The 26,261-nt window shown below is 45.6% G+C and overlaps 3 protein-coding genes across 11 annotated transcripts; 1 reads left to right on the top strand and 2 right to left on the bottom strand.

Moving 5' to 3' along the window:
- Positions 1-5: 5 nt before the first annotated feature.
- On the bottom strand, positions 6-3,926 carry LOC6608044 (ubiquinone biosynthesis protein COQ9, mitochondrial). The gene is made up of 4 exons (XM_002032756.2): positions 3,791-3,926; positions 556-1,226; positions 287-496; positions 6-226 (listed from the first exon to the last, which is right to left on the bottom strand). The coding sequence occupies exons 1-4, from the start codon at positions 3,849-3,851 to the stop codon at positions 188-190; spliced, it is 981 nt and encodes a 326-aa protein (XP_002032792.2). The 5' UTR covers positions 3,852-3,926; the 3' UTR covers positions 6-187.
- Positions 1,265-3,773, bottom strand: LOC6608043. The gene has a single exon (XM_032715355.1). The coding sequence runs from the start codon at positions 3,522-3,524 to the stop codon at positions 1,617-1,619; it is 1,908 nt and encodes a 635-aa protein (XP_032571246.1). The 5' UTR covers positions 3,525-3,773; the 3' UTR covers positions 1,265-1,616.
- A 344-nt stretch (positions 3,927-4,270) lies between the features above and the next one.
- Positions 4,271-26,214, top strand: LOC6608042 (F-actin-uncapping protein LRRC16A). 9 transcript variants are annotated; one of them, XM_032714760.1, is made up of 21 exons: positions 4,271-5,063; positions 14,701-14,798; positions 15,970-16,020; positions 16,085-16,213; positions 16,294-16,377; positions 17,260-17,486; positions 17,555-17,716; positions 17,778-17,875; positions 18,544-18,731; positions 18,792-18,869; positions 18,931-19,264; positions 19,324-20,311; positions 21,318-21,480; positions 21,788-21,862; positions 22,449-22,469; positions 22,823-23,411; positions 23,486-23,890; positions 23,948-24,061; positions 24,127-24,183; positions 24,343-24,761; positions 25,024-26,214. In XM_032714760.1, exons 1-21 carry the CDS (start codon positions 5,027-5,029, stop codon positions 25,114-25,116), a joined length of 4,410 nt encoding a protein of 1,469 aa, XP_032570651.1. In that variant the 5' UTR covers positions 4,271-5,026; the 3' UTR covers positions 25,117-26,214. The 9 variants fall into 9 exon arrangements, 7 of the variants coding, with proteins under 7 accessions (XP_032570651.1, XP_032570652.1, XP_032570653.1 ...); XR_004361291.1 differs by lacking the exon at positions 4,271-5,063 and adding an exon at positions 7,734-8,014 and having other exon boundaries at positions 24,343-24,860; positions 25,024-25,116; XR_004361292.1 differs by lacking the exon at positions 4,271-5,063 and adding an exon at positions 7,734-8,014 and having other exon boundaries at positions 24,343-24,823; positions 25,024-25,115.
- Positions 26,215-26,261: the final 47 nt, after the last annotated feature.

Here is a 26,261-nt window from a genome sequence, read left to right as displayed (position 1 = left end):
TAAGCTTAAAACTGTCATTGGGTTTTTTTATAGGGTGTACTTATATGCACATATATACATATGGATCTAAGGTAAGCATAGGTGTAGATCTTTAAGGGCTAGCAGAACCGTTCCCACTAGAATTATTAATCTTTGGACTGCGTGTGGCACTCAAGGCATCGGATCCCGACATGGTTTTACTTCCGTGCTAGTTACGATTGTAGCCCAGACCGAGAATATTACGCGCCTAAAATTGATAAGGAAGGATTAAGTGGATCACAAATGCGTTTAATGCTTGATAATTTACCGTGATGAACGCCGAGTTAAAGGAGCGTTGGAACGTGTGCGTCATGCCCTCTGTCTGGGATAGCATCATTTGGAGTTGCACAGCCTCGTCCATGCGGGTCTTGAGGAACTCCCAGGTCTGCGCATGTCCCGGGGACTTGTCCTGCAGGAAGTACAACTCGGTCATCTTCATGATGGTCGCCAGACCCACACGTCTCGTGTACCAACCGAACTAGAGGAAGCTCATTGATTAAGTCAGGCATTGTACAAACGAGACTATACGTTACTCACATCCACAGATCGGTCTCCGGAGTAGTAGCAGATGTCATCCACCAGGGTGAGCACCTGGGCCAGGGCTGTGGGCGTATGCTGGGGCTGCGCTAATAGGGCCATCGCCTGGGGCCAATGCGCCTTGTAGGGAGTAACCATCTCCAGACGCTGGCGCACTGCTTGTACCAGAAAGTCTAGGGGATCCTCCACCTCCTGCTTGCCGCCATCTGTCTTTTGCTGCAGGCTCTCCACCAGCTGGGCGTTGCACTTGCCGTTGAAGTGGGAGACCAGCGCGAAACCACCCTCGGGGAACATGCCGTGAACCACGCTAGGATAGCCACTATCCTCGGCACCCAGAATGATGGCCTGGCGGTTCCAGCCCTGCTTGGGCACATGCTGCAGGGCGGCGTCCAGAATCTTTGCCCTTATGGCATCCACCTTGGCTTGCTTGGCGTCATCTTCTGGGCCTCTAGACTCTGATCCTGTTGCACCCAGTCCACCACCTCCGCCTGCTTCTTTTTGTGATGCCTTTTCAGCAGCTTGATCAGCCGCATCCCGCTCCCTTTCGCGCTGCTCCTCGCGAGCTCTAAAATCATCTAGATTGGCTGTCTTTTCATCCTTTCCATAACTTCTTGCAATTAAAAAAGTCAATGGTCTCGGCTGCCGTGGAGCCAACCGGGAGCTAGTCGCATCTGCAAGAAGGCGAACCTTTGTAGTAACACCATTTAAGGTTTGAGAAAGCGAGTTTTTTTTATTGCCTAGCTAAATCATATATATGGAATACAAGATCATATTCTATGACTATAAAAATTAGAACAACACTGCCAGCTCAGGTGTTAAGTACACACACCTATGTGTACTCCATGTGCAACTGGATTTCAGTGCGCAGATCGCAATGCAAAGCCGGCATCGCTGGCCAGTTAGTTAGCACACCACAACTGGCTCAATTAGTTGGTTAATTATCGCCCCAGCCAAGAACCCCCAGACCACATAGATCAGTTTAAGTTTCGATTTCGTTTTCGGTTCTGTTTACACACAAAGTTTACGTTATCATTTCGCTTTCATTGTGGACAAACTACAAGCTAAGCATTTGATGAATTGGCGAGCCGTCGCAGGCGAGCGGACTGTTCGATGATCTCGCTGGCACGCAGATATAAGGATTGTAGCGTTTCCAAGCTGGTAATGGAACTGGCCAGCACATCGAGCTTTTCCTGCCGTCCAATGTCGGGCAGCTTGCTCTCCGCGTCGCCGCCAGCCATTCCGCTGTTGCTTATGTTGACGGCGAGCATGTTGAGTTGGCGCTGCATTAGTTCATCATCCGAAGCACTCTGACCCTTTTCGACGCGCTCCTTGTACGCCCTGTAATGGGCCATCGAAAAGTTAAGCGCTGTTCCCAGTGGATCCAGCAATTCCTTTTCGATTTCCGGCAGAGCCTGCCAGAAGCCAGTCACATCTTTCTTGTCTCTCGCCGCAAAGTAGCGTAGGATATTCAGAGCATGACACAGGCGATCGGAGTGCAGAAGTAGATCGGATTTCACGTCATGCGGCAGAACACAGACGCAGAGCCGCAACATCTCGCGGAAGAGCTTTCCGCTATAAACTTCCGGCATGGGACCGGATTGTCCTAGCGCCTTGTCAACAAGGTCCTTGTACATCCCTCCGAGGTAGCCCATTAGTCCGTCGTGTTGCAATGTCCCCAGCAGATTTTTAAGGATGAGATACTTTCCATGATCATCAAAGGCCAAAATAAATTGCCTGAGCACATGAAGTCCCAACTGTCGCAGAGCGACCTGCGGCGAATAGCCCACAATCTTGCAAAGGGCCTCGCAAAAGCGCTTGTGGACATCCAGCTGGAGGGAGCTGGTGGGAACTGAGTGCTGCAAGGTACTCAAAAGATGCTCCACTAATCGAAGACTACAATATTGTAGGGGAGGCTCCTGCTGCCTGAGGAGCACTTCTGCCAGATAGACAATCGTTTCGAATAGGAATAAAGGTGCGTATACCTTTGGTGCGTTGGTGGGCAGTTGGTTACCCACGAACAGCGAGTGATAGTACATGGCTACAGCATGCAGCGGAAGTTTCTCCTCGATGAGGAAAACATTCCGGCAACTCATCTCGTAGACGCCTTTCGATGCATCTAGTTTCCTTAGCCATCTGGCACGCTGTTCCACGAGGTTTAGCAGATAGAACGGATCCCCCAGAAACTGGTTGGCATCCTGAGTCAGGCTTTCCGTAACCTGCTGCACGTAGGATCTTGTGAGGTCCTCCTTGACGCGATTCATCTCCAGCAGGGCCAACGGACGTCCCAACAGCTGGATGAAGAAGCAAGTGAATATGTTGCGTCGGTTGATGCCGCAATCCCTGAAGATTTGGCTGGGTGTCCGCACATCCTGCTGCAGGATTTCATCGCGGAGCGGCTCCCGAAAGAGTCCCACGGTGATGTAGTGAGCCAATAGATCCTCCACCTGTTCGTTTTGCTCTATGAGTCGCGCCTGGGCCTCGTCATAGCCCTCGGAGAGGTATTCGGGCAGGGGCAAATCCTTGAGATGGGTGAAGATGCTATTCAGGCTCCACTCAACGGCCTGCGGCTTGTCGCGTCCCTGTCGATGCAGCACCACTTGTAGGGCCCGCAAGTAGGCGCCGAACACATTGATACTGCTGCTCTCCTCCAAGCGCTCCATCAGTTCCAGCATCAGCTCATGCAGTGGGGCGTACTTGGCCAGAAGCTTGAGCAGCTCATCAGAGCAGTCGAATAGCTCTGGCTCCTGGGAGTTGACCTCGTCGGAAAGGTTTTCCAAGCACACGTCATGGTAGAGATCCATGGCTATGTGGGGCAGCAGCCGAGTGTTCTTTTCCGATTCCTGGGCACTTTGGAACAACATCCGTACGCCATCGTAAGCTTTTTCCACCAGCAGCTGCTTGATGAGCCGCAGCAAATTCGACGCCTTCACCGGATCCCCCACGTCCACCTCCATCTCCTGCTCCTGCATTTTATTTATTTGCTTTATTTTTTCACTGGTTTACCACAATTTTATTGAAAATAGTCGAGAAATCTAAGGCCGCCGGCATTTGACAGTCAGCTTTACACTTCCCTCTACTCGCTCACTCTCCCTCTCTCTCTCTTTTCCCCCTCTCTTTCGCACGCACGCACAACTCGATCGAACAGCTGATTGTCGTGTTGCGGACTCTCTTTCGTAATGAGCACACGCGGTAAATTCGCGGCTAACAGGTGAATTGGGGAGTTCACACTACTTACTAAGCGGCAGCAGGAGCTTCTGCAGGCGAATAAGCTTGTATAAACAGCGCACGTTTGCCATTTAAGCGGATTGAAATCGTTGAGGCAATTGAATTCGGTTTGTTTGGCATTCACCAGGAAGCCACTTGGGTAGTGTTGGAAAGCGGCGTGATCCATTGCTGCTGTAGTATTTTTGGCACTTTTGTATACTCTAGTGATTTGGTATATCTTCACTGCTTAACAGGATACCTTCATATTCAAACTTTGAACTATAAAAGCGAACTCTATTTTCCCACTTACTGTATGACAAAATGCGAATCACTAATGAAACCATAGTCGATTAATATGTTAAATATGAATTCTGGACATTTCACAAGCTAAAATTTAGCTACAAAATAGCAGAGCTCGCAGCATTGCTGTTAACTGCGAATGCCAAAAACGGCTGCTGTAAACGCCAGCGAAGGCAGAATTATCGTCCTCACCCAGCTCTGGTCACACTGAGTCGAAACTGAAACTGAAACTGGCTGAATGTGCGGATCGTGTATTTATTAATTTGTTGGCCATTTTCGCAGACTAACTTAACTCGCCGGAATTAGTTAGTCATAAATTAAAGGCGCGCCGGTCCGAACGGTACTTCGCTCATACTTTGCTATTTAGGCTGCCGAAAAGAAAAAACCGAAATGCCGAAGGCGAAGTGAAAAGAAAAGCGAATATACACAAATATGCTGCTGAACTCGGAGCAAAAGTGCTAAATTCACGAATAAAACAAGAGGATTTAAGCCCAAGTGCCGGAGGAAAAGCCAACTGCTGTCTGTGCGGCGGCGACTCAGTGGATTTTCCGTTTTCCGACCCCGCGACGAGGGTGGAAACGCGTGAAAAACCGAAACGAAAGTCCTGCGTGTGTGTACAAATAATGTGAATAAGAATAAGAAAAGCCTGGAAAAACAAAGAGTTGGCCAAAAAATAAATTAAGGCAGTCAAAACGAAAAGATGGGCAAACAGGCGCAATGTCCGATGCGCGGTTTTTAGTGCCGGAGCAGCTCAAGAATCCAGTTTCGGGCTGCAAGGCGTGTCAGGATTGAAATCGAACCACCACCAACACACCAACTCCAACAACAACAACAGTAGAAGCAGCAGCAACAACAGCGAAAACAGCCGTTTTGAGCCAATTTCGTTGGCCCTTTTTTCCTGGTCATTCCTGTTTGACTTCATTTTCACCCAACTTTCGCCGCAGAATTTCGCATATCGCAAGACAAAATGTCGACGCGCTCACAATTAACCAAGGACCTCAACGGTGAGTAATGCTCTCGCTCTCTCTCCCTCTCCCCTGGCTCCATGCTCTCTGCGCCAACCCACCGCCCACCCCCCATCATCGTTCTTTGTTTTGGAAAACGCATGAACAAAAACAAATGCAGATGCATCCCCTCCGCATCGTCGACGTTTTGTTTTCGCTCTTCACTCTTCTGTTTGGGCCGCCGGCTTCCGTTTTCTTAGATGCGACACCCCCAACACACACACACACCCCCCAACAAACACCCGAGCACACGCTCACAAACACTGCGGCATTGCCACCCACCAACCCCCCGGGGAAATCCCACCCACTCACAGTTTTCGAAGCACTGACTCGTTTACTTCAACACTCAGATTTAAAAATAATACGTGAGTTATTTGAAAAACCAAAAAGATAATTATTTAAAAACTAAATTAAATAATAAATAAATATATAATTAATTTTTGGGGGCTCATGCAAGAAAGTTCGTAGGTAGATTCCGTGCTAGTTAATTGAGCTGAAAGGCAACGCAAAGTCAGAAAGTGTAAATCCCAACAGACCGCGAGCGATGAATAATTATGAAAATAAAGAAAATCACTACCAATGTACATGTATAATAAGTAATATACACATACGCATTCGATAAACAAAAGTAAGTCGGCGAGGCTTTTCACATAAATGACATTCGAAGCGCGATATATTGATATCAGTGAATGGACGAGCTACGAGCTCTGTAAATAAACAAACTCATTGTTCAATTGCAGCTAGTGAGCAACACGATGGCTCCACAAACAAGCCACATGGTTACCAATTAAAGCAAAAGTTCTGGTTCCTACGGAAATCGCTTAACGCTTGGCCGGCCCGTTGGCTTCTCCGCGGGCGTGAAAACCGATCTGACAAAAGCCGAATCACTCAGCGGCGGCATGCAGACCGGGTAATGCCCCATGACAGGTGTCTGCTCCAATCGCAGTCAGCCGTGAAGCACATCCACATTCATTCACATTGGTGCCGAATTCAGAGGGAAATCCGGAAAGCGCTAGGTTCCACTTACTATGATTTGAACTGAATGTACGCAATCACTGATAACAAAAAGCAGAAGTCCATGCTTTTCATTTGGACCTTATTCGCAATAAACTTAAATTCACAGCAGGTCATTCTCTTGGCTCCGATACCATAGCCTTTGCTTTAGCACACGTTTTGCCTAAATAAAAGAGGCCTCTGAAAATGTTCTTGGCCCATTTCAAAATGTTTCCTTCAAGAGTTCGCAGTAAACCACGCTCAAAGCGATCGCGTTTTAAGCTGAAAATGTACAAAATATTCTTTTCCAAAAACTTAAAGAATACAAGAAGTAATTAGTTGTTTTACTTAGTTAGTTAGTTAAAAACAAATAAGAAAATCAACCAACAAACGGACACAATGTGCATCGTGTTTATAATCAAGTAGTGCACCTAAATGGTTAGCTTTCCTTGATTTCGTTGATTGCAACTATTCCTAATTGGACACAATTCCATCCTGCCGAAACCAAACCACTGTGCCGATCCCTAGGAATTTGGCCCCAACTCGTCACCGGGCTGAGTAATTTAATTTGAGTGCATTGACGGCAGGCTTCCACCAGTCCAGTTCCTACTCGGAGCATCGGGCTCCAGGTGTCCCGTTCGCGAGTCCTGTTTCCAGTTGTGGGCGTTGACACCTTCGCTGTTTGTTTGCTCACTGCCTGACTTGTTTGTGCCGCCTGTCTGCATGCCCCACCTGACATGGCCATCCATCTCCGGCTTGTTGTTCTATCCTATTTCCACGCCGGCACGGGGCTTGCTTCTCGTCTGCCAATTAACGAACTCTGATTAAGTGGGCGGGGTGTTGCGCCATCGTTTATAACATATTTGAATTTCCACGGCAGCTGCAGCGGCAGGGGAATCCGCCGGAATCTGGAGCACTCGCTCCAAATGGAGTATTGACAATTTTATTTATGATCTCTGCGCTGGCTGCCGCTGCTCCGGTTCCAGTTGCCTGTCCAAAATAAACTTGATTCCGCTCCTATGCACCCGAATCCGAATTGGGCATTATATAATGGGCGCAATCGGCTGTCTGATTTATGCAAATTGGTCCGGGTTCTGTTGTTGGGATCTCCCCGTCGCTCTCTTTATTTGTTTAATTTAATTTTAATGTTTGGACACCTGTCGGCAGCAGTGGTTCTCATAAATAAGCCACCAAGATTGTGCTCCTCTCTCGTAAAGACGACAATCGTCTTTGATACAAAATGATAAGAAAATGCAAAGAAAAAACCTTGCACAGTAAACACCACAAAGTTATTTAAATTGGAGTGCAGTCAATTTGTATAGATATGTTTTTAGAAAACATACATTTGTTGTGTAACTGATGTGAATAATATTGCTAGATAATACTTATATCAATAGTTTGGTTCGAATGATTTATACGGACAAACGAACGGACATATATACTTCACAAAGTCAAAAACGCTTTTTTAAACTTAGGCATAAACCCGTAATCCATTTTACGTGTCTATGCTATAGTGTGAAACACTTTCTACGTTTACAGTGGTAAACGCAGGGTGATCACCCTGTAAAGCTATCTCAAGTTTTCCCTCGCTTCGCTCAAATTCCTTCACTCTCCCGCTACTGATAAGTCTAAAATTGGCCGATAAGAGCGATCGTGGTTATCAGCGCTCAGTGCTGAAATCGCCGCGCTCGGTGCCTGGCCTGCCTTCGCAAAGTTGCGCACTACCAAGGCTAATTGGCCCAGCAAATCCGCTAAGAACGCGCCGCCCGCCTTCCGACTTTTAGCCAGATATCATACCCATTGGTGCAATTACCATTGTTGGTTCGTATTATTGAGCACCGTTAGTGCTGAAATGGGTGAAATGCGCACCATGGAGATGATGACTCACATCGACCAGTACCTACGCCGCATCATCGAGCTGCAGATACGGGACGTGGTCAAGCAGAATCGCGACAAAGGTGAGCAATAGAAGATCACCTCGGAACGGTCGGTCGGATGGAATGGGTGGTACTGGTGCTGGTGCTATAGCTTCATTTGTTTACGGTGTGAGTCATTGGGCCATGCACATTCCACATATCAGCACTCCACACCCCAACTATTCACTCGCAATCAGAGCTTTCATTCTAGCTATTCTGACTTTATTTTCAACAATTTCATGTTGCAATTGACTCAGAAATAAACCCTAAACTTAATGAATGCATAAGAATTCATTCCTAAGGACTCCAGAAATAGGGATCTATAAAAAAAGAGATATTTACATATTGTTTGCAATCGTAGATGACAAATGAATGCTATGGAATGTAAGTTTAAACTAAATCTATCAAAATATGCATATCTTATGTTTTTTTTAGTTTTTATGACTAATTTTAGTCCCTTTCAAAACCCCGACATCGCTGCTCGCCGCCAATCGATCTCTAGTTCCCTCTGGTTTGGTTTTCGCTCAGGTGTGATTGCTCAGGCCATTTGGCACTTCATAAAGCTGACACAACCCCCTTCTTCTGTGGCCCACGCCTCTGACCACCGCACCTTGCCCGACGGAAATTGACTTGTTGAAAGTTTATTGATGGCTGTTGTTGTTGTTCTTGTTGGTGTTATTGTTGTTTTGGTTCTGCCTGTTGCGGCGAACTCTATTTGTTTGTTTACGCATTTGTTTGGCCTGCCTTCAAAGGCTTATCTCGAGCGGTTTGACTGCATTTACTCATCCAGAAGACAATTCCCCAAGCGCTCACATTGTAAAGCCCCCGAAGCCGCCACCACAATCGTTGTTTTGCAATGCCACATACGAGTATGAACATAAATATATATACGTATACATATATGCAATAGGGCAAATAAACAAATGAAATGAGTGTGCTTAGTGAGAGACTTCCTCGTGATCCACTGGAATCGAAAATAAAAATAATTTAATGACTTGGAGGAGCGGTTGCCCATTGAATGGCACGGTGGGTTGTTTGCAATAAAAATAATATTTCCATTGAATATTGAACCATCTTTAGTATTTATGAATAAATAAGTAGAATTCCACTCCTTTGTTATTAACCAGCAATAGTGAACTATAAACAAAGGTTGACTCCTATTCAATCCACTCTCAACCTTACGTAACCCTGAAGCATCCTTCCAATAACCTGAGTTTAAAGTGGGAGGCCATCGACTGAAAAATGGCAAAAGCGGTCTCAAATCGTTTGACCTTCCGCCCAAGTGGACGCAATAAAATTAATTGCCCCTTCGAGAAATGTGTGTGAGAAAATTCGCAGAGCAAAGTGCGAAATGCAAAGCTATTCAAATGCTTTGTATATATTAAATGGCAAACGATGGAGATGGAGAAACAAAGGCACTCGATTGGGCCTGCCCCAATTTGCAGGTCTTGCAGAAGCCGATGGCAGCGCTGACCTCTGGATGACCTAGTTATGGCGAGCATATCCAGTGGATATCAATACGCCGGTCGATAAATTATGCCAGCAATTAAGTGCTGGCCATTTGCCATCCAACTAAGTGGCAAATTGCTCGCAATTAGCGCGCATACTTAATCGCTGTATATATGTACATACATGCAACACTTTATCCTCTCCAGCTTCTGTTTTTAGTTCCAGTGACCCATTAATGTTCTCCAAACGCCAACGTTTCACTCTCGCTTTTCGAGCCGAGCTGCTCCATTTTAGTGATACCTGTGCTCCACATATCCTCGCTGCTCATTAGTGGCGCATATACATTTTTTACTTGATTTGGAAACTAGTTTGGCCACATCTCGAAGAGCCACAAAAATGATAATAAAAAATAAGAAAGAACGCACGCGGCGCATTCACAAAAGCCGAAAAGCCGAAACACGCTCATGTGCTCCATTTTCCAATAGACAAATGCGAATATCTCCCCTCTCTCTCGCCGACCATACACCCCTCTCCCTCTATCTATCGCTCCCTCTCTCTCGCCAGGTGTCTACCCCTCTTTCTCAGCATCGGTGGTGTTTGGCGAAATTGTGTCACCCAAGAAGTGACGTTAATGACGCCGCTCGCATCCCTGACCTGGCTCTTAGCCTCCTCGCCACCGTCTTTTGGCCAGCTGCTTTTGGCCTACTTCTTTTTCGGGCAAAGCGACGGGGGAATGGCCTGCGAGCGGGTGAGAGAGAGAGGGAGAGAGAGACGTCGAGAGAGAGAGAGAGCTATCGAGTCGTAGGAGAACTTGCTGAACCTGTCGCTTTCTATTGCTCGAACGAAAATTTCGCACAATAAATTGCGTTTTGAGGTCAAGCGAATTAAACCCGCCACATGCCACGCCCACAATTGATCGTCGCCACTCGTTAACAACAATTAGATCGAAAACTGTGACTCACGCACAATAAATTGAGGCCCATTTATTTGTTTACTTTACTTCGCACAGGGGTCAATACATTTTGATTGCTGCACTTTCCGGGGAAGTGGCCTGAATTTCGGACTAAAAAGTTTGTAATTTGCATTTCTGTTATCGCTGAATAGATGCAGCCACTGCCCACCGTCGTTGCTGCCTTTCTACCTTTTTGTGATCGTCCGCTCCATTGTGCAAATATAATTAACATAACGTAAAGTAATCGCAACTCTTGAGCCAAGAAAACGAAAATAACCATCTTCGTTTAACTTTCTTTTGTGCCGGCAGAGACGCCAAACAAGGCAGAGGCCTTACCATTGTTGCCTTTGGTTTCCTCTTCGAATGGAATGGCTTTAAAGCGTTTCCCGTTAGCTGGTCGCCTCTGTCGTTCTTTCGTTATTTCTGGCCATTACTGCAGACCAACTTAACAAACTCACATTTTTCGTAATTCGAGACTAATCAACTATTTTTCATTGAACGTTTTCTGACATTATTAGACTTCTTATTCATATAGCAAGAAATTATCTGAAACTCAATAGCAAGTGGATGGTAATACAAATATTATAAATATTTAATTTTCAATAAATATAACTTAGTCATGTCTAAACAACTTAACTTATTCGGCTTCCAGAAATTCCATTTTTATGCCAGTTTGGTATAAGCTGGAGATACAGCATCTCTATCTTATGATATCATGATAGTTAGATATAGTTAGACAAGTTCTTCCTGAATATCCTCGTGTAGAGACGCCTTTCCCACTGTCATAAATCCCCCCATGAATCCACTGCCCCCCGGGCAATTGCTGTCAAACTGGGAAATGGCTCCCTGTCCACTTCGGTGCTCCTATTTATTTGTTTGCCGTCTAGTTTTGGCAGCCTTTGTATTTGCACAGGCACAGGATGTGACGTCCATTAGAACCTGCAGCGTATGGAAAGCGCACACTTTGCCGCTCACAATGCGAGCTCTACAGATTGAAAACACGAACTGCAAACACGGTGTTAAACGAAAAGGCGCTGTGGACAGATGACACATGCACCTACACAGCCGCCCGCCCGCACTCGCGGCTACAGATACAGATACACAGATGCATTCACGGTTTCAGATACAGATACACATTGTATCTGACTGTGGAGTATTTTGAACTGGTGTAATCTCTGGCATTGTGCTGAGCTGTGCAGCTGCAAAAAGTGGAAAAAGTGGAAAATGCGCCGAATTGGGTCATACTCGTTGGCTTTTATGCCAGCTTAGATTGCCGTCGATGGCTTCCCATGCCGCCTGCAGGTTTCCCAGTCGAGCATTAACTTTTTGACAAACTTTTGAAAATCAGTTCCTTGAACTCCTGAATACACCATATATGTAGATATGTAGATGGACGAAAGTTGGTTAAGCATTAAGAAGGTTATTCAACCAATCAACCACTTATATTGCCATCTTGGTATGTTATTTTAACTAATATATGTTAAAATGAGTTTTAAATAAACGCATACCAAATGCAGTTTAATTACTCAGTTAAATCGTTAAGGTTGTTTATAAGGTTATAAAGATATATCAATCAAGACACTTGTGAAATACGTAAGCCCTTATTCAACAAATGCATCAATTGAAATGAGTTTTCATTTGAAGATGCAATTAGCGTTCGGCAGGTTTGCCAACTGATTAAAGTGACCACAAAAGCCAATTAAAGTCCAATTTCCTTCAGTAGGAAATGGAGTCGTGACAGCAACGGACTTGACAATATCCGGTGCAGACAGCTAATCATGGCCCAGAAGTTGCAATCCGATGCAGCACTCAAATGGGAGACAAAATGTTACCCAGGCCAATGACAAACATCAAGCGAAGTGCCAAGTTCAGGTGTTTTTCTATATATGTAGCTATAACAGGTAAACATCCACGACCTCGTTGGCGTCCAATGTTGGCTTATTAGCCATCCATAACGTTTGGATAACAGTTCTGCTGACATGTCCACCAAACTTGTAGTTGTGAACAATGATTTCAGATTGCAGGGCATTTGGAAACAATTGCTGAATTGTACATATCAACCGGAAATAGATAACATTTCTATGAGTTTCAAATATTCCCAGTATATTTGAGTCATTTCCCCGCGTATTTTTCCAATTTAATGTCGGGAACAACTATAAAATATACATTTTGGAAGATCGAATCTTTCTATTTTTGTTAAAAGAAACGTAACCTTATCTATCTTTCTAATAGAAATGCCCAATGTAAATACTTTCTTGAGAACCTTGAATTCATTGCTTCTTTATATCAAGACTCTGACCTCATTTGTGTGTGGATTGTGGCTTTGTAGCAGGAGGAAAATTGGGATTGGGGGTTTATGCAGTGGACTTTGTAATCAGATAACAAAGGAAATACAGTTGACAACCAGCAGAAGAAGAGCATGGAAACTTCGGTAACTTCCGTTTGGGTGAATTCCTCCTATTCCACATGATATTGACACACTGGCAACCGAAGTTCATAGCCCACGAAAAGCCATCTCTGGTGGCGTTTTCTCTGCCCGAGTTCGTTCGCATTCGACGCGCTTGAGCTCCATAATTAAGAGTGGGGAATCAGTGAGCTGTTGGTGATTATGCCCGCTTGATTTGTATCACACACTGGGTGTGCGTGTGTGCGTGTGTGTATCGTGCGTGCCGAGCCGTCTTAACAATCTATTTTGGCCATAACGCGCAATTGGCACTCATTATCGCTGGCACCCACATCCACTCCTCCTCGATTCCCGCTGTCTGCAGTGATGGGCCATAAAGACAAACTGTCACTTTGTTTATTTTGGCCCACTCTGGGTTTCCGCCGCTTGAGTGTGGTCAGGATCGAGGGAGCCCCGCAGCTCTGTTTATGGCCCACTTTATGCAAATCCATTGTAAAGCTAATGGCCATATTTCTCCGTCTATCTTTTCGCCCTCCAAGCGTTTTGGTAATTGGTCGAGAAATCCCAGATTCTGATTCATCTTGTCCTCTATTGGAGCAAAAGTCCCTTACAAACTTGTGTAGTTAGAAGAGAAATCTAAATATTATTTGAGTATATCTTGAAAGTAGTTCGTTTTTGACTTGCTCTCTTGTTAATCCTTGATCCTTAAAATCCTGTCATATTATGCGATTGTATCAATAATAGATACTTGTAGCCACTTTGTGGTAAACTAACTACAGACACCACATTGATATAATTACCTTCACAGAAAAGAACAATGTTGCCCTTGGGTGACATACCCTCTGCTAGGGTATAGGCATTAGCTCTTTGTTTGGGGAGCTTGGGAGCGCTGGGCGTGGCAGTTATGCATGAATTTTCGACATCTCAATCCCGTTTCCCCTTTGGCACATGGCTGTTATTTCTGGTGCTCCTGCTCCTTGCCCATTCCTGTACGGTAGCGTGCCCAGACGGGGAGTAGTCATAACTCCCGGCTTTGTGTCGGAGGTGCTTGGGAATCTAACATGCCTCGGGCATGACATAATATGCTCACCCCCCGTGGAGGCTTCCCCCGCCCCACCTCCTCCTCCTCCTCCTCAGCCCATACACTCGCATATCTCACTCTAAATAATTCGTCATCGCTGGCGTGTGTGCACAAAGAAAAGAGAGTACACTGTGTTGTTGGGTTATATGCTAAGTAGCTGTCGCTGTGAATCGAAGAATGGGGGAATCAGGGAATCGGGTTGGAGGCTTTGGGAGGTTGGAGGAGGCTCCAAGGGTGTTATCGCCTGAAAATTGCTATAACTACGTGTTTCGTTTGAATACGTTTGAATCAATTCGTTTCACCGGCGGGCAGTGATATAATACTCGAGTTTGGCATGCACAACAAGGCCCCAAACTTTTGTACATATATAATAATGCCATTCATCCATACAGATATCTATATAATGTATGCAGTTGTGCACAGCGAGAAATGCAGCTAACATTTTGATTTGAATATAAATAAAATCGAAAAGGGGGGAAAGCACAATGGTATCTGTATCTGTTACTGAAGTTACAAAGAAATCTATTATACCCGATGTAGGAAATCTATTCTTAGCTAATGTATTTCAAATGGATAACATAAAAACCTTGTCATTAGTTACATATAACATTATATTTAATGAGTAATACCCGTTGAAATTGCTTTGTTTTTAAGCGGTTTTGGTCGTTCTGTTATCGCAAGGCGCAGTTTTCGAGCGCGACTTGAGTCGACCTCGGATGTGACTAATTCATCGGCGAACGAAACTGCCTCTGGGGCTTTTAATTGCATTTCCGTTTGGGCTCCAAGTGATCTTCGTTCTGACTGCGATTCTCAAGCTCCTCCTCTCGATTATCTCTTTGCAGAAAGCGTCAAGTCCATTCTGGGACGCCACACAAAGATACTGGTCAAGTATATGGTCAAATTGGAGACGAAAGGCGATAAGACGGAGAATCGTGTTCTGGTAAGTGAATGAAGCGCCTCCCTGGCTGCTAGCTGCTTAATTGGCCTGGCTTTCGGCCTGCTGCCAGGCCAGCTACTTCAGATCTCTTGGTCTGGCCTCCAGGCCTCCAGATCCGATGACGGCCAGCAGACGCCGTCTGTCAGCGGCACAGATTCAAATTGCCGCATCTGCGGGCAGCCAGCGCGCTGCAGCGGTCCAATTTGTGCTAGCAAATTGCATCCCCCAGCCTAATTGCCTCAAAGTCGAAGGAGGCTACCGTTTCGCCTCAAGTGCCATTAATGTAATGAATATCTGCAGATTTAGACCGCGAATTGCGCATAAATGTGTGTCAAATTGAACTTTCCAGAAGGGTTTTGAGCTAGTTAGATGCATACTAACTATATTTAATCAGTTTCAGCGATATGAACATAAGTATGTAACTAGAGAATTAAAATGTAGCTTAAAAAAAAAACAAATTTAGTGGTAAAAGTTATAAATGCAGCTTAAACTTCTTTGTATCTAGTAGATACATACTTAGCATAGTACTGTCTAACGGCTCACTTAGCTAAACCTCCTGAACATTCCGATGGTGGCAACCGATTTGTAGCTGCCCGTAGGCATGTAACTGGCCCAGAAACGTAATTGATATTTTATAGCATACTTAGCGGCGCAGGGGCACGACTTCTCGCCCACCTGGGCATTCCCTGGGGGCCGGACTATGCTAATTTCATTCCTGGCCACTTGTACGGCCGCTTGGAGAGCGCACACAGCTGGAAAATTGATTTGTGCAAGCGGCTTACAAGGCGGCGGAGACAAAGTGTCGAATTACCAAAGTCGATGGGGCCAACTCTTAACCATTATCTCCGACTCCAGGAGCTCTGGGCCTGTGCATTTGAACATTTGAAGAGCTAAACGAATTACCCGACGCACTTTGATTTTCCATTAAAAGCAGCGAACTTTTCTCAATCAATTCTCGCTAGTAGACAAAGGCCGGCCAAATTGATTGAGTTTGGAGTCTCCGGTTGTCGTGATAATGGAGTTACACTCCACTGAATGCCTGAGGAATGGTCTCCATCTGCCCCATTCCCCTGCTTACTCCAGCCAGGCATGTTGGCACGCATGTCTGGTGTGTGTTTTCTTTGCCAATTACAACACTTTTCACCCATGTTTTGCACCTCCTTTCCTTTCGCAGGTTTTCACTCCCGTGAGGGTCTATTTGCTCAGTGCCAAAGTGCCCACCAAGGTGAGTCAGCCATCTGCAATGCTTCAATATCATAACTTAAACGTGCATTCATTTCCCCAAACAGATCGAATGCCATTTCCACTACCTGGACATTGTGGGCGTCGAGAGCAAGAAGTCCACCCACTTCTCCATTGTGACCAACGATCGGCCCTACTCGTTCGTTACCACCGGCGATGCGGGCAATTTCAGCTCGGTAAGGCACAACCACTTAGTGGTAATTATGCGCACTGTTCTATATGTAATTATCTCCATTCGATGGTGCTCATTCCGCAGAACGCTGATGTCATTCTAACCGACCTAGCCTCGGCCATCAAGCAGATATTCCCAACAGTTCCTCTAAAGTACATCATCAGAAAGGTAAGCAATGGGAGTACTTAAGGATACTAGATGTTTTAGTATGCTGAACTTCATTGGGTTGGGAACAGATCCCTCTGTTTATAGACAGTTATCAATAAAGTATGACCTTTTGTAAAGATTCTTGTTGCACGTTGTATGTATCCATAAAAAGTGTACCCATCGCTTTAACGCACTGTGCGTTGACTCACGTCTGGCTTTAATTAATGTTTAATTAAATATTTAGTGAGCAATTGTGTGTATCTGCCGAGGGCACATGTACACATGTACATATGTGGTATGTCACCCACTGTGTCAGCATGCCACCCCCGCCCATTGTCCAATTAGGCTGTAAGTGCATAAACGTCGTCATCTGCGCAAGATGAGGTTAATAATTCAATGCATTTGTAATGCTCCTGGCCCCAGTTTGTCGTAAATTATGCCCGGCATGTTTATGCAAATCGCCTGAGATTCGCCCACGAGGCACCCACGAACGACCGTGGTTCCATAGCCCGCTCAACCCATAGAGGTTGCTGTCTAGCGACTTTTATCTAGCGATTCGTCTAGTAACAACAATTGGCTGGGATAATTGCCGCAGGGCACGCGACTTCGGCGTCATCGGGTTGACGCCTGGAAGTGTAGTCCCATCAAAACTCACATTCAACAAGAGTGTTAAATGCGAGATTAAGTTTAAGCAGTGGCCAAAGGAGAGGGGGCACAGAGAAACAGTTTTCGAGAAGTTTAGCAGGCAGTCCGAAACTTTGCATTGTTCTTCAAGTTGGTCAACTTGAGCAACACAACAAAGGCGGACCCTTGAGACCTTTGAACGCCCTGCTAGAACTTTTTAAACCAAATTTTGCATCAGGTCAATGAACTGGTATTTTGCGCTCCTCCCCACTCTTTTAGATTGATATACAGCCACCGGAGCGGGAGACCATATTCTCCGAGGAATTCAGACCCTCCGATCCCCGAAATGTGGGTCCCTGTGGTGGATTCAGTGCCCAGTACGCCTGCATGTGCGATTTCCATGGCGTTCCCTATCGCGAGGAGGTGGCTTGGGATGTGGACACCATCTATCTGTCGCACGACACGCGAGTCCTCAACTTGCGCGACTTTGACCACCTGGAGCCAAAGTGAGTTGTCGCACCAAATTGCTGCTGCTAGCTAATTGATGTCGAATTTCCTTGCTTTTTGATTTCAGAGACTTGATGGCCATCGTTTCGGCGCTGGAATACAACACGTTCTTTCGTGGCCTGAAGGCAGCCCACATGCGATTGTCCCACGAGACCCTGGAACGCATCCTGCACGTCCTTAAGCGTTCGATGTGGCTGGAAGAGCTGCACCTGGAGGCATTGGGCTTAAGGTACGGGATTGTCATAAGTCAGTGGGATAGCATTGATATAGCATTTTATAATTTGTTGCAGATGGGATTTCCTGAACAAGTTATCGATATCTGTGATAACGAATAGCAATCCCGCCATTCGCACCATCGATCTGAGCCACAATATAATTGAGGATAAAGGTGCGTACTCGAATTCCGGGATGCCAATCAACTGCCCTGCCCCCGGCGACAATGGTGCCCCCAAACTGACATCGAATTGTAATCGAGACCCGCCTCGTGTAATCCAATTAATCCAATTCTTGTCTACCTCTCTGCTATCGTTTCTCTTCCCCGCCGTTTCCATGTTTTGTCGTTTGTCGGTTTGCCATTTTCATTTGCGATTTGAGTAGGAGCAAGTTCATTGTGCGCCCTATTTGGAAAGATTGTACAAGGTTTGCAGCCACCAATAGACACCATAGCACCACAGCCATCTATTTAAAAACTTAGACATTGTATTGTTGTTATGTTACTGCTATATTGCTCTTACCATTCTTGTTGTTTTCCCTAAGTTTGCAAATTATTTTGGCGACATGTGTGGCCATTGTTGAGCCACCCAATTGATTCTTGAGACCATTTCTCCCATTGTTATTGACGATTGCCACACAGGTTTTCCCAGAAGAACTCTTCATTCTGGTCTGTAAGCCTTCTGCTCTATGTGAACCAAATTTATCTATTAGACAAACAAATCAGTAATTTTTCAATTGGCAAAGAAACATCATGCTTTTTTCATTCATCATACAGTCGTTGTTCGTGTGCTGGTCAGTATTTTCCTCTTTGACTAATAGTATATCGTTTTTTCCGTGGATTAGGTGCCATTCATTTGGCTGGGCCCATAGCCAAGGTATCCAAAGGCCTGTGCAAACTGGCCTTGGCCCACTGCGGACTAACTTCGAAGGGCGTCAACCAGATGTCGCACTCGCTGACGCTCAATCAAAGTATTTCCAACTCGCTCACGTATCTAGACCTAAGTGGTAATAGTCTCAAAGATGATATAACCGTAAGTATTCCATTGGAAAGCGAAACATTCCTAGTCAGTAAAATATTTAATTTTTTGCAGAATTTGCACAATTTCCTGGCTCAACCCAATGTGCTGGAGCACTTGGATCTGGCCTCGACTGACATCACGCTGGAAAATGTAATAATTTCCATTTCCATAGAATTCCCAGTACTCATTTTTGGTTTCATATGCTTTGCAGTTGTTTGGAGCTCTGTTGCGCGGCTGCGCCACGCATTTGGCCCACCTGAACGTGTCGCACAACTCGTTCAGCACAAAGAAGGGCAAGGAGATTCCGCCCTCGTTCAAGCAGTTCTTCACCAGCACCTTCAGCTTAAAGCACCTCAACATCGCCGGCTGCAAACTTCCCATGGAGGCATTGAAGAACCTGCTGCTTGGCCTGGCCTGCAACGAGTCTACAGCCGGACTTTATCTGGATCTCAGCAGTAACACGCTGGGCGCCCAAGGTGCCCATGTGCTTGAATCCTGCATCCATGGAGTGCGAGTTCTGCAAAGCCTAGACATCAGCGATAACAGTAAGCGCAAACGCGGATAACCATTGTGTTCAAAATGTAATTTCATGAATCTTTTTCAGATCTTGATGCTGAGCTAGCGCCCGTGCTGACAGCCATTTCCAAGAACCCCTCGATTCGGACGCTTCACCTGACCCGCAGTCTAACGGGCATGAAGCCGAAGCACATTCCGCCCGTTATGGACGCCCTGGTGAACCTCATCCAGAAGGACGACTTTCCGCTGGTGGAGCTGGTACTGTCGGAGAATAAACTGAAGCACGACCTGCACGACTTCATCAACGCTCTGGGCAGCAACCAAAGCCTTCAGAAGCTGGACATCAGTGGCAACTTCATGGGGGATGTGGGCGCCCGACTCCTGGCCAAAGCCCTGCAGATCAACAACCGGTTGCGTACCATATATATGGACAAGAACGGAGTGACGTTGCAGGGCTATGCGGATATCGTTTACGCGTTAGAGCACAACCACAGTATGCGCACCATTCCCTTTCCCGTTTTCGATATTGCTCCGCATCTGAAAAGCCACCCGGATAAGACGGATGCGGTGATGCGTAAGATGCAGGAGCTGCTGCAGCGCAACTGCAATGGATTGAAGCGGGCCACCGGACAAGGATTCCGCCTGCAGCACGGCTTCATGCTCTCCTCCACGCACCAGCTGGTGGATAAGTTGGTGGCCGAGACGCAGGACACCATTTCGCTGGCCAAGGGAGGCAGTGAATCCGCCTCGGCGGTGCAGCGCCTGATTACCGACGCCGAAAACTGCAAGCAACTGATGCCAAAGCTGCAAGAGGCCGTTCGCAACGACAGTCATCCCATCGAAATGAAGCTGACCCGAGTGGCCAGTGAACTGAGCTACACGATTAAGAGTTATCTGGAGGAGACCCTGGAGACGATGATGCGCACTGGCATCGAGCAGTGTCCCAAAACGCTGGGCAACCAGATCGTAGTTCAGGATCTTCGAAAGGCTCTTGCCGAGCGTTTGGTGGTGCCCGAGGAATTCCTGCAGATCTGTCTGCTCAACAACGCCGGCAGCGAGATTATGAACAAAGTTGGGTGAGTTTCGACCAACTTAATTAACAAATTTAAGAGAGTAGACTAAAGAGCAAAGTAGTTGGGAGAAAGGTGTTTTTATTTAAATAAGAGTGACAACAATTCAAGCCATTATCAACAAACTATTCGTACATATACAAAAAAGAGGTGAGATAGGAGAGAAATCGAGTTATTGACTAATTCAATGCGAATGTTGATTAGAAAAATGCAAAAACAAATTATATACATAGGGTTAACGGAGATAAAGAACATAAGTTTATTAATATTTTATAGTTAAACCTGGATAACGAGATATGCGGAATACGTGACTTTAAATATAAGTATTATTTTTCGGCTGAAGAATTGAATAAGATTATAGAGATACACAAATATGTAAGTACGATGAGTAATATTCTTGGTAACGTGAACATGCTAATTCGCAATAGAATTCGCACATCGCCTAAAATAAGAGGCAGCAGAAACGCAAAAAACCAACAGTTGACTCTATTTTTTTCGCATTCCCGACTTCCTAAACCAGCTCCATGTGGACGAAAGTTGGAAAATGTCTGTTTGTTTACGTATTCCCATATACACATGGGTGGGAGGGAGAGCTACCGCTTAGATAAGATTAAAAACAACAGACCCCGAAAAGCAGAAACAGCTGAATGCACTTCCACTGTGGTCGGGATCTCGGAGCCAACCGCTTCTGTTGCGGGTTTCGCCAAAAGTCCATAGGTTTATCTGTGCATATTGAATCGGAGCTGCGCTCATCCCTTCAGTTAGCTTCCAGCTGTTGGGAAAAAGTGTCGCGAAGAAATGGGTCTCATGCGCACTTTGTGCTGCTGCTTCGGTGCAGGGCAGAGCAGTCAGTCTTCCGGCGCAAGTCCAGCTTATAAAGAGTGTCCGGACGAGGAGCCTTTGGAGGAGTTGCTCACAGATCCAGAAAGAGCGGATCGCTTTCCTAAAAAGTAGATTGCCGAAAGCCTTTTCTATTGATAACTATATTTGTTCATTTTCCCTCTGCCCACAGTGAGATCGAACAATCCCTGGCCGCCGCCATCTCAGATCGGGCTACGGATGAGGTGCTGGATGCCCTGACCCGCTACCGCCGTGGCATGGGCGTCGCGGAGTCGCCATCGGTGCTGCTGGACGAACCGCAGACGCCGGACATCGTGCGCAGTCGCTCCAGTCATGTAAGTGCTACATTCGATACGACCTGCGAGCAAACCTATCGAGTGGGTTTTGTGGCTCTTATCAGCCCCAGCTAATGGGAAATGTGATGTCATGGCCCTAAGCCCCTCGGCTGGTTTCACTTTCGCTTCGACCCACAAAAAAGTGAGGCAGTTGGTATTTTGATCGTCGGTGCTGCTGCTTTGGCTCTGCTTATCAGCGCATTCGATTACAAATATATCAGCCACTTTGAGGAGTTGCCGAATCGAAGAACTATTTAGAGTGGACCTACACTCGGACTAACGAATATACGGTGTGCTTCTGTTGCAGGATGCGGATGGTTTGATCATACGACCGGGTGGAAGAGGCTCGATATTGCCCAAACTGGGCTTGGAATCGCCCACTGTAAGTGTTGAAAATCTGTCGCTACCCAAGTGGATGCAATAGACGCCTCCGAAATCAGCCAAATAAAACGAATTAGTCCGTAACCACATCATATATTAAAGAGTATATGCGAACAGTAGAGTGCCAAGACCTATAAGAAGAGATACACCATTTGTATACACCCCACCATTATCCAAACACAAGCTACCACATACATACAAACATACATACATATATGCTTAGTACATTCATGTGTAAAACTGAACACTTATTCCATACCCAAGTAGCTGGATGTAGTCGACACATGCAAACCGAAAGAACTCCACTTCCCAACATACTATACATACATCGAATCTCATTAATAAATTGCTTAAATGTGTACACCAAATGCTCATGCTCATTATTTTTCTCGTGTCTTCCTGCCCTGATCTGATCATCATCATCACCATCACTGTCAACCAAAACCGAAAACGAAAACAAATCAAAATCAATTATACAAAATCGCAAATACTCGTACTCGTACTCGTTCTCTAAACATACTATAATTAAACCTTGTCTCCAACTCATTTACATAATTGCATTTCAAAATCCAAACAAACACAAAAAGAAATTGGAATATCTCAACCTTGTAAGTAGTTTTTGTCTTGTTCTTAAGTCTATCTATCAATCTACAAATCTTCCCAAAGGCAGTGTTTTTTCAAAACGTAAAGAACCCGAATTTCTTCTGGCTTCTTAGGTAGTTTTGGTCACTGTTTTTGGGGAAGAATTCCCTTTTATTATCCCAATCCTCTGTAGACTGCTCGTTTCTGTAGACTATCTATCGTATCTCTTTAATCGTTTTGAGTTGTAGTCCTTGTAGAGTCCCTCAAAAAACCCTAAAACAATCTTCATGATTTCACACACCCAATGAAGCATAAACATCTCATTATGTACAAACATCCACACCAGACACATCTTAATCCTGTTCCTAATCTACCACAGGCCACACCGCATCTGCCCACCAAGCGACGCAGTCTGGCAAAGAAGGTGCGTCCCCAGTCCGTGGTGGAGAATCTCAGCCTGGGCCACTTCCCTGACCTCCTGGAGTCACCCTCCTCGCACCGCTCAAACTCCCAGTTGTCTGCCCGTGCTGCTGCCGGTGCCGCCGCCTTGGTGGGAGCTACCAATATGACCGACAGCATCGCTGTGGACGACGGAGGAGTGGATGAGTGTTGCGACTCCATCACTGAGCTGCCCAGCGCCTCGTTCCAGCTGCAGCATCTGGTCAAAGGTCGCCCGAAGCGGGCCAAAACGCGTGCACCCACTCGGCCGTTGGTCACCACCGAGTGTGCCGGGGGCAGCAGGGAAATCGGCGAAGGTTTGGAACACTTCTTCCGGCCCGGTTCTGTTACGCCCACTACCCTGACTCCCCTAGTTTCTCCTACGTCGGAGGAATGCAGCTCCTTGTCGTTTGTGGACAGTCCCACGATGAGCCGCGATGGGAATGGACACATGACCTCCGAGGAGACCACTCCCATTCTTGAGGAACGCCGACCAATTAAATTGGAGCGCCAGTCGCCATTGCTCAAAAGTAAGGAAACAATTTCCTTTTGATATGAAAAGCAACTCTAAATTTTCCATTTCTTAAAAAAAATAAAACTAAAGGTGCGTCATGGGCCACCCGCTCCCGGTCCACGGACAATCTAGAGAAGTATTCGCCACTGGTGGGTCGTAAGTCCCCGCTGGTCAAGATGCGAACAGAAGGAGGTCCCGGCTCGGGATCTGCCGGCGGCGCTGAGGAGACGTCCATGCCCAGTTCTAATCTGCTTAAGGCAACCGCCCGAGAGGACAAAAAGCGTTCGCCCAGCAGCGATTCGATCAAAAGCCATGCCGCAGGCGAGGGTAGTGTGATTGTGAAGACTGGCAACGGCATCTTGCGAACACCCATAGTTCTGCAGAAGCCGCGTCCGTGGTCAGTTGTGGGAAGCGAGCCAAAGGCAGGCGGGGATCTTATAACAGGCAATGGGAATGCCGACTCTAGCAAGACCACGCCGGATAAACTAGAAGAAGGTGCGTGAAGAAATTGGAAGGGAATTCGGAAAAATTAACTTTTCTCTTTTTGATCAGATGACGTCGAGGTAGTGACATTTGGAAATACCTGCAGTGGCTCAATTGTTGGCATCACGCCGGGCATAGCTTTATCCACCAGTGGCGGTGGAAGCATTGTGGGCATTACACCAGGTAGGTCATATCTATATGTTTGTATTATGTACATATATCAATTATTTGGGCTTTCTTTCTTTCAGGAGGTGCCCTCGAAAAGAAGTCTGTGCGAGAACTAGCAGCGGGTCTCAACAGAATGGGTAAGTTGTTCACATGCATGCGCACGATTAGTAGCTTGAAAATGCCTGCTTAGCACTTAGCACTTAGTAGAAGTGATGCAACCTCTTTTGACCTCCTTTGTTTTGTATCTTATTTATTTTCATATTTTGATTTGTTGTACTCGTTCGTAACCCGTAAAGAACTCCCCCTAAAGCCGCCCGTTATGCCAAGAACCCTGCTGAACGCGACGAGTGCGCGCACGAGCACGTCCTCCACAGGCTCAGGCTCAGGCTCCACCTCCAATAGTGTATCAGTCAGCTCTTCCACGACCGCCAACACTTCGATGACAGTATTAAACCAGAGTCAGACACGATCACGGATCGTGAGCTCGACGAGCAGCACTGGCAGCACCGAGACCATCACAGAGCGCAGCACCACCAGCACTAGCAGCAGCTCATCCAGCAGCCACGAGAAGCAGCATGCCAAGGCCTGTGCCAATTTAATCAGCAACGAAATCCTCAGTATGCGCAACGGACAGTTGGGAGCCAAGTCTGGAAGCTGCGCAGAAAGTGGTGGTGTGAAGCGGATCGCCGGCAAGGAGATCTCCACGCTATTCGAGGTTTGATCTCCGAGGCCGGAGCTGCGATGCGATAGCTTGTATTCATCACCGATCAGAATTGGGTGGCTACTTCGCTTCGTTGATTTCGGTGCTCATCCTGTGCGTCTAACATTCGCATTTGTTGCATAGTGTGTAGTCCTTAGTTGTGTCGTATTAGCCAGTATGCCGCATTTTGCCTGTAATTCCATCTAGTTTGTGTTTGCCTGTTTAGCTCATATTTAATCGAGCCGTCTAATGGAATAACTCTTCCGCTTCCCCACAGGAGACATTAGTTGAAGAACTGCAGCAGAGCATGGCGACCAGACGCGGTTTTAGAGACTCGGCCTACACCAAGGAGGATGTCGTTGATTTATAAGTGTTCTAGTTATATGCTCAACATTCCCTCACGTCGACCCCTAGTCCTTCACCCAACCTGCCACAGTTTCACGTGATAGATAGTAGGGTTGATGATAACGTTAAGTGATGATGATGATGATGAGGAGGAGATGAGATGAGATGGTTGAGACAGAAGGATAGATGGAAACAAGGTTGCAACTTATCGTACTGAACCATTAATTTATGTGCAATGCCGCGTGTGTGTTGTTTTTATTTGGCAATTTAGAATGAACGTGATTTATTTATTGATACAAACCCTGATACTTTTATCCAAATTAACCTTTGCATATTTTTAAAAATGTTTTGTGTACTATATTTTATATTTTTATGTATTTAAATGAGTTAAGTGCCAATTATATACAGAATTAATCTACAAATATTTTTAGCGTGTGCTATACAACAATTTCAATGAAACTAACGAAAATAACGCAATGAATATGATACACTATACATATTATGTAATTCGATTGCGTGTATAAGAACTATTTTAAACCTAAAAAAATCTAAATGAAATATAATATTTTTTATAACTGCTTCCAAATACAAACTTTATGGTTTATTATTTCCCCTTTTTCTGTTTACCTCGCCTATACACATACTTATAGTATTTGAGCGACAATCCGTTTTCAAATTATGAGGCGCGTTATGCCGCCAGAAACAAATGCATTTATTTAGAAACAAAGCGGAGACCGACGATCTTATTGATTATTTTCTAAAGAGTTAACAATTTACGATAAGAAACTAGGCGAAAACGAAAACGATATGAAATTACTAAGCCATTTAACGACAGAAAACCGAAATCTATAGAAAACTAATTCCCCTTATCGCCAAACGATTAACTTCAATTTTGAAGATCTAGTAGTTTGCACCAACGACACAGGAAATGTTCAGAGAAGCGTTTAAACTTTAAACCAGTCCACCACCGACCACACACTTCGAGTTTTGAGTGTATCCCGTTCTCATTCAACTTCAAATCCCCGAAACGAAATAAGAAAAACTTAACGTGTTCATTAAAGTTAAGCAATTAAAACATCATTGTAATCTATTGAAATTCAAATTAAACGGAAACGATATTGGACAGTGGTGTTATTTATTTATTTTTGAATTTTGAAAGGTTGGGCGCCC

Source organism: Drosophila sechellia, chromosome 2R, assembly GCF_004382195.2.
Source record: "Drosophila sechellia strain sech25 chromosome 2R, ASM438219v1, whole genome shotgun sequence".
NCBI lineage: Eukaryota > Metazoa > Arthropoda > Insecta > Diptera > Drosophilidae > Drosophila > Drosophila sechellia.
This window is presented reverse-complemented; position numbering and strand designations above follow the sequence as displayed.

Excerpts from the sequence above, each read along its gene's own strand:
- LOC6608044 (XM_002032756.2), bottom strand. The coding sequence starts at position 3,851 with ATGGCAAACGTGCGCTGTTTATACAAGCTTATTCGCCTGCAGAAGCTC. Across the intron at positions 1,227-3,790 it reads GAAGCTCCTGCTGCCGCTTA|ATGCGACTAGCTCCCGGTTG; the intron begins GTAAGTAGTGTG and ends GCCTTCTTGCAG. Across the intron at positions 227-286 it reads TTAACTCGGCGTTCATCACG|GCGCGTAATATTCTCGGTCT; the intron begins GTAAATTATCAA and ends TATCAATTTTAG.
- LOC6608042 (XM_032714758.1), top strand. The coding sequence starts at position 7,909 with ATGGGTGAAATGCGCACCATGGAGATGATGACTCACATCGACCAGTAC. Across the intron at positions 16,021-16,084 it reads GTGCCAAAGTGCCCACCAAG|ATCGAATGCCATTTCCACTA; the intron begins GTGAGTCAGCCA and ends TTCCCCAAACAG. Across the intron at positions 17,876-18,543 it reads CAATATAATTGAGGATAAAG|GTGCCATTCATTTGGCTGGG; the intron begins GTGCGTACTCGA and ends TCCGTGGATTAG.
- LOC6608043 (XM_032715355.1), bottom strand. The coding sequence starts at position 3,524 with ATGCAGGAGCAGGAGATGGAGGTGGACGTGGGGGATCCGGTGAAGGCG.